General features: G+C 40.0%; 1 protein-coding gene across 2 annotated transcripts in view; it reads right to left on the bottom strand.

Moving 5' to 3' along the window:
* Positions 1 to 2,160: 2,160 nt before the first annotated feature.
* LOC138973416 (uncharacterized) overlaps positions 2,161 to 7,500 on the bottom strand; it is a 16,067-nt gene continuing 10,727 nt past the window's right edge. For both annotated transcript variants that reach the window (XM_070346136.1, XM_070346137.1), the window contains one exon: positions 2,161 to 7,457. In XM_070346136.1, the coding sequence (XP_070202237.1) occupies positions 6,340 to 7,457 (1,118 nt within the window). In that variant the 3' untranslated portion in view covers positions 2,161 to 6,339. The remainder of the gene's footprint in view (positions 7,458 to 7,500) is intronic.

Consider the following 7,500-nt stretch of genomic DNA (forward strand, 5'->3'; position numbering starts at 1 on the left):
GTGGGACGAGAACATCGATGCTGAGACATGCAATAAGTAAGTTCAGATAAATGTACATTTTCATGGAGAGGGCAGCATAGTTCGTTACGAATGTATGGAAGAAAACAACCACACACACACACACACACACACACACACACACACACACACACACACACACACACACACACACACACACACACACAAAAGAGAACAGCAAAACAAAAACAAAAACTCAATGATAATTATTACTTATGTTAAATATGTAATTGATGCAACAACACTGAGAGGCGGGTTTACGTTCTCCTGCACACAAACATACGGTACACAATACCAGTACGTGGGCTAATCCTTCAAGTTAGTCGACCAGATTATGCAATAAAGGATTGGACCGAATCGAAAATCAATGTAATTATGCGAAATGAATGTTGCTCGCTGCCTCTTAATAATGTTTCCACGTGTCTAAAATTGGCAGGCAGTGAGTTAATTGTGGACATACGAGCATTTTCAAACAACGTGCAGTATAACAAGTAATGTTCAGCTGTTTCGTTCCGGTTACCGCACGCACACTGTGGGTTATCTTTTAAATGGCGTTTGCATAAATCGGAATTAAGGTTACTCATGTTTAAACGCATTCTGCTGTGTTGTATTTCTACCTGTCTTTTTCCAAAATAATAATAAACTGGCACATAATGATGAGGACTTTGTAAATAATGCTTAAACTCGCTAATTGAGTTTGTGGTTTTAACCACATCAGGCAGATCATTCCATAAAATTGTAGTCGAAGGAACGAAGGATGTTCGGAAGATTTCTGTCCTGTGAGCTGGTACAAATCTTTCAAGTGGTCGTCTTCTGTGATAAGGATTTAAGGATGAAACTAGTGGTGGCAAAAGGTCAACTAAATATAGGGGACATTTACCATTTACCATTTTATGATATAAGATCAATTTATGTTGTCTTCGGCGTTCCTTTAGACTACAAAATCCGCTTTCTTTGTAAATCTTAACATGACTAGTTCTCCGCACACCGCCAATTATAATACGTAAAGCTTCAAGGTGTAGTTTTTCCAGGGTGTTCGACAGGGCTTCGATCGGTACAACTATCCCATAATACATGAACATAGTCAAAATGTGGCAAAAAAAAAGGATTTGTTCATTATTTCCAAACTTTTTCTGCATAACTTATACTTATAATGCCTTAAACAATTAATCAACAAAGTGGTCTTTTTCACAATATTTCTGACTTGAGCGTCCCATTTACAGTCATTTTGCAAAATAATACCGAGGTGCTTGTGTTCCTTTGTGTCTTCCAAAACAATTCCATTGAAAAATAACGGGTCAATTTGGCTTAAGTCACGTTTTATATTCAGCAATTTGGTTTTTGTTTCATTAAATGTGACTTTCCAACGTGCTGCCCAACAACTAATTTTATCGAGGTCTGTATTTAAAATTTTGGCACGTCTTACCGGATCATTCAATGCAAGTGACATGCTAGTATCATCAGCAAACAATTTAATAACAGACTCAATATCATTTACAATATCATTTATATAAATCAAAAACAACAAAGAGCCTAACACAGAACCTTGAGGAACGCCTGCTTGTATACCTTTTAGCTCTGACTTAGCTCCTTTTAACGACAACTAATTGAACACGGTTTGCTAAGTAACTACAAAACCATGACAAAAGTCGACCTCGAACACCAATCGATTCCAATTTTACTAATAATCCTTTGTGCCAGACTTTGTCAAAAGCTTTCGACACATCAAAAAATACCGCCTGTGTTGTTAAACCGCTGTCGTAATTTAAACATACATCATTATATATAGAGACAAGTTGACAAATCGTCGAGTCGCCGGGTGTAAAACCTGACTGTGTAGGTGTGAGTATGTTGTTGGATTGCAAAAAAAGATATAGGTGGCTATGAATACATCGTTCTAAAACTTTGCCAACGCAACTCAACAAGGAAATCGGACGATAATTATTACAAGTGTCCGCTGAACCTGACTTATAAATAGGCGTAACATTCGCAGTTTTCCAAATTTTAGGCTATACTCCTTCCCTCAAACTTCTGTTAAACATATGGGTGAGTGGCTCCGAAATAACATCTATAGCTGCAATGAGAAGTCTGTTGTGGATCAAATCGGGACCAATGTCTTTTCTTTTATCAAGATTTTTAATTACATCTTTTACCTCGTTAACTGACAAAACAATATCACATAATTCGCAATCAAGAAACGGCACTTCAGGAACATCATCATCTGGGTCTTCAACATTGGAATTTTTAATAAAACAGTTATTAAAGGCGTTAGCTTTGTCTTGGCTTAGTTCATAAACTTCGCCGTTGTCACAGATAGGCGGAATTTCGTCACCATATAATCCTTTCTTCTTCATGAATGATTTCACTAACTTCCACCAATCTTTTGTACCAAACTGCGTTGAATCGGAAACCTTTGCGTCTAACTCAGAATAATATTCTAAAATCCGTTCTCTTTTCTTTGCTGTAACAAGGTTACGTGCCTGGCGATAACTCAACCAACTCTTAATAGGAAGGCAATTTGATATCTTTCTCCGCTGTAACACACGCGTTCTCGTGTGTGCCAGTGCCTTGCCAGAGTGGAATCTGCAAACTAACCACAACAATCACTTTGCGTCATGAATACACAATTCTTAAATAAGAACTGAAAATGATGACTCCTGGTCTGCTTCGTTTAACCGGCTTAGCAGGGCGTGTGTCAAACAGAAATCACACAAAAAAGAAGATATCTGTAGTCAGTTCATTCAATCTGATCAAAGTCATCTGGGGGGGGGGGGGGGGGGGAGAAAGGTGAATGTCAATCACAGCCTATTTAAACAACATTTCGTTCACTCGATCTATGTAAATCATCGAGCCTCTAAGATCGAGATCTGCAATATCAAATGAGTCTCCCATCAAGTTTTGGCATGGCTATCCAGAGACTGCAGTGGCAAATTACGAAATCAACGACCTGACTACAACACAGCACCCTGTCATTATTCACTGAAATAATTTTTTTGGTCACCATATGTCCAAATGTGTGGAGGGTGGGCGTTTAAAAAATACAGTGCAGTTTTGACGGGAGTAGAGGGTGGGCGTTTGCTCGATACTGGGCGTTTACAAGGTAGATTACAGTGTATTCATTCATGTATTTAAACATCTACTCTCCTGTCTTCCCATTAAAATATGTTCGATGAGAAACACAAACTTGTAAGGTTCAGTGTAACATTCATATGCAGAAAGAAAGAAAAATGTCGCAAATAATAGTCGTACATTATATCACATGCACCTGGAAACGACAGCTGTGTTAAGACATCTAAGCTTAGATCTTGTATAACTGTTGTTATGTCAAGAGGTCATTGTGCTTTGGCATACTGATTTGGTTTTATGCCTGTGTGGCAAGTTGTGATTTCAGCCTCTGGCCTTCCATTGTGCCTTTTCTTACAATCTGTCCTTGGGACGTACAGACACACAATGAAACAATTAAAACGTCAACAAAAAAAGGGGTAGGAAAATAAACATGTGATGATAATGATAACGATGTCGATGATGATGATGATGATGATGATGATGATAATGATAACGATGATGATGATGATGATGATGATGATGCATAAAGAGCATACACATGTAGTTATTCACAAAATCAAATGCATAATATGAAGGCTATGATGCGTTCAAGCTAGTAACAATGGAACATGCAGCAATAGTACAACACACTTTTGTTCAAAATATAAAATGCACAGCCTTAGAGTCGTCCCCAAACCTTTGCTGGGCGCTCCACTATAATTATGTATCACTCATAGACACACATACTCTTATGCGCGATACCGCATCAGCCAACATGAGAAAATAGTGCCGATCTGTCCACTACTGTAGCAATTTTCTCTGAACACTTATTAAATAATACATCCTGTTTTCCGGGTTAACAAAAAGCACACCGTGGACCCGCCCTCGACAATCTGATCCACCTCAGTTAGTACGGCACTTTTGATCCACCTAAAAAGTGAACAATGTGGTGGGTTGCTCCCATGAAACCCATTTGTAGAAAAAAAAACTATCAGCATTATTTGCAAAACAAATACAGAAGAAGATGCACAACAGTTTAGACTTGCAAGTGGTACAACAATCATTACCATTGATTGCTCTATACGTCAACTTTCGGGATAAAAAGAAAATGTCTTACTTTTCTGGCCAATAACTTCTTGGTTATTTATTAATTCATCATAATTATTATATACGTTGAAAGTGCAGCCTATTTCGAATTAATTGATTGCTCTGGCGATGAATTACGTAAAGGGGTTGTGGGAGAAAAAAAAACCACCAACCCATTGGAAACCTGGGTACGTGCCACGAAATGTGCTATGTACTAACTGAGGTGGATCAGATTGTCGAGGTCCACGGTGTGAAAAAGGGGGGCGGGGAGACATTTTGCAATGAAAATCGATCAAGCCGTTCACATGCATTGTTGCGACGTTGTTGTTTATTTCGAAATTGTTGATATGAGTAGCGTACCGATGAAATATATACTCAGGATGTTGTGTACCACGTTTATAGCAAAAAAACACATTTCTTTCCATCACAACTGCATGTACAAATATAAGATATAACGAGTACAACATACCTCCGTTCAAGTATGCTGGCCCATTTGAAAGCAACTTGTATGACACACCTTGTCAAGATTTACGTCATGCATGACGTCATCGTAATAATTACAACTATGACATATTTTAATCAACAAGGTAAGCGGACATCAGGTAATCATAACCATTATGTTTAATTGATTTTCTGTGATATGAAGAGGTCTGAAATCCACGTGAAAGTCATAAATCAACATAGGCTAAATTGCAATTGAAAGAGTGGAATCACTGAAAAAGTGCTTATTAACGTTATCGGCAGTTTTTTGCACCCTAATTCCATGCAAGGGAAAACACTGTCAACTAAAATGTTTGCCTCTTTTCTATTGTGCATCTCTTCTCTGCTTGTACTGGGAGGACTTTGAATCAGTCAGGATGACGAACCCTAGAGGAGGGCTGGGCAAGTCATTGATCAGGGAGCAAGCCATGTACATGGCAAAGAGCTCTGCACTGAATATGCTTATTCCTCGGTTCAGCTTGAACTTTTGAGTGATGTTGAGTCCAGGAATTATCAGGGCCCGGCACATCCCGTTTAACCTGTTTGCAGGATTGAACCGTCTGAGCACCGAGACACCGGAAACTTTGGTCTTTTATAGCTAACGGGGCTTACTCCTACGTCACAGCTAACAGGACCAATGAAAATGCCGCTCTGGCAGCACGGGAGAAAGGGGACGCGAGGTGAATGCCCCCCGAGGCTGCTGTCAGCCTCCTCACAAACCAAAACTAAACTCCCTCAAAAATGTGCAACAACTCCCCTACTAAGAAAACTTACATAAAAAAGCTGTACAAACATATGTCATTAAACGACAAACCTTACAACGTATCCGTATATACCAAACACTCATAAGCAGATACAAACGCAGACAAACTGCAAATCATCTGATTACAAGCTGTCTCTCAAAGACTGAGCAATTATGTCACACACAAAAATATTCCTTCATTCTCCTTAGCATAGACTAAGGACAATAAAAACGTACCCTAGACGCTGATATCAAACGGCAAATCCATGCCCATAAAACCCACAAAAACAAGTCGTGCTCAAAGCACTAACGGCCATTGCCGCAATAAAAACCGTCTGCACAAATCGGTTACAATCTGTGTACACTCACACTCAGTCCCGTATATAGATGATTAACATAACGTCTATATTCTACTGCATAAATGAACAAATACGTACTATATCGAATGAAAGGAATATCGAGGAAAAGAAGGCTAAAGAAAAGAAAGAGAGAGAGAGAGAGTGTGTGTGTGTGTGAGTTTGTGTGAGTGTGTGTGTGCGTCAGTGTGTTTGTGTGTGTGTGTGCGTCAGTGTGTGTGTGTGTGTGTGTGTGTGTGTGTGTGTGTGTGTGTGTGTGTGTGTGTGTGTGTGTGTGTGTGTGTGTGTGTGTGTATGTGTGTAGAAGTAGAAAACGATAAGCACAACAATAACAAAATAAAGAAGAAGAAATAAAAGAAAGGGAGGGTGAAAACCACTTCAGTCCTAACTCAAACTTCAAGGGATATCTATGGGTGGACTGACGAAACTACGAGTATGTGGTCTTGGTGGAAAAAGCAGTGCGTTCAGTTTCATTCTGTGAGTTCGACAGCTTGACTAAATGTTGTTATTTCGCCTTACGCGACTTGTTGTCCTTGCAGTTGTGCAGTGTCACTCTTCTCAACGTTTGTTTTGGGTAGCCTATGTTTGGTCAGCTCCTGGTGTAGAAGCGGCTCAGTGTTGTCTCCCGTTTATCAGTAGATCGCTGTGCCATTGGAACCTTTTAAGCCAGACTTCCACTGGAATCACAATCCCAGTGTTTACATTGCCATTGGTCAGACTCGTTGTGTACAGTTGAGGGCCCGACGGGCTTTGGAAGCATATACCGCAGTAGTAGTTGATTTTTACCTCCACAACGTAAAAACCTGCAACAGGTCCTGCAACACGTTTTGCAACACATCTTGCAACACGTTGGCGGTCATTGACATCCACACGCAGAAACCTAATCTCGACCACGTTCTGTTTATGTTTACTCGTGCCAAGCCACATGAGTTCATTGTCAATTTTGCTTCTGAAGAATTCTTTTATTTTCTCTTGATTTGGGAGGGTGAGGTAAACACCATCAGCAATTAGCTTTCCAGTTGGATCCCCTTGCGCTGTTTTTTCTTCTCGTATTCCCATATAAACAGAACCTCCCCCTCGAATTTTGGTGAACGCCGATATGTACGGCTTTGATTGTCTCCAACAGTACTCTGGGTCAGGTGGAGAAAGCGCTTTAGCCTGCGTACAAATGTTCTCACTCATGGGAACAGTTGCATTTCCAACATTCCTGGTAACCATGACATGATGGCCTTTGATCAACGTAAGATGTCCTCTGTTCATTAAGAATTGGTCACGTCCCTTCGGTCTGTTCCAAGTGATATCGTCGACAAAATCATTCATCTGTCCATATGTTGGTGGCACGGTTCCCTTGCTTACTGAAAACCTTGTGTTGAAATCGAACACACTGTATGGTCGAGAACTGACTCGGGGAAGGACTCTATACAAAACATGTTTAGCATCCAGCAGATACCGCTCATATACATCTTGGTACAGAGCATTGTCTGGAATCAATTTTAACAACTTAGAGTCAACTTTCTTGTCCAAATAATCGATGTTTACATCTTGGTCAGCATGAATCATAACTGAGCCTCCCATTCCGTTCAAAAAACTGTTAATCACGTGGTAAAACTTATCAATTGGGTTTGCTTCATTTGGTCCGACTGGCCTGGTACACTCTTCAAACTTGATTTCAAGAAGCACACGATCGTAATGGTTTCCTTTGTGTCTTTGGCAAACTTGGCACGAAACGCCTGTAACAGAAGAAAACCTCATGCAAAGGGAGGGCATTTAAAT

This window comes from Littorina saxatilis, linkage group LG8 (genome assembly GCF_037325665.1).
Source record: "Littorina saxatilis isolate snail1 linkage group LG8, US_GU_Lsax_2.0, whole genome shotgun sequence".
Classification (NCBI taxonomy): domain Eukaryota; kingdom Metazoa; phylum Mollusca; class Gastropoda; order Littorinimorpha; family Littorinidae; genus Littorina; species Littorina saxatilis.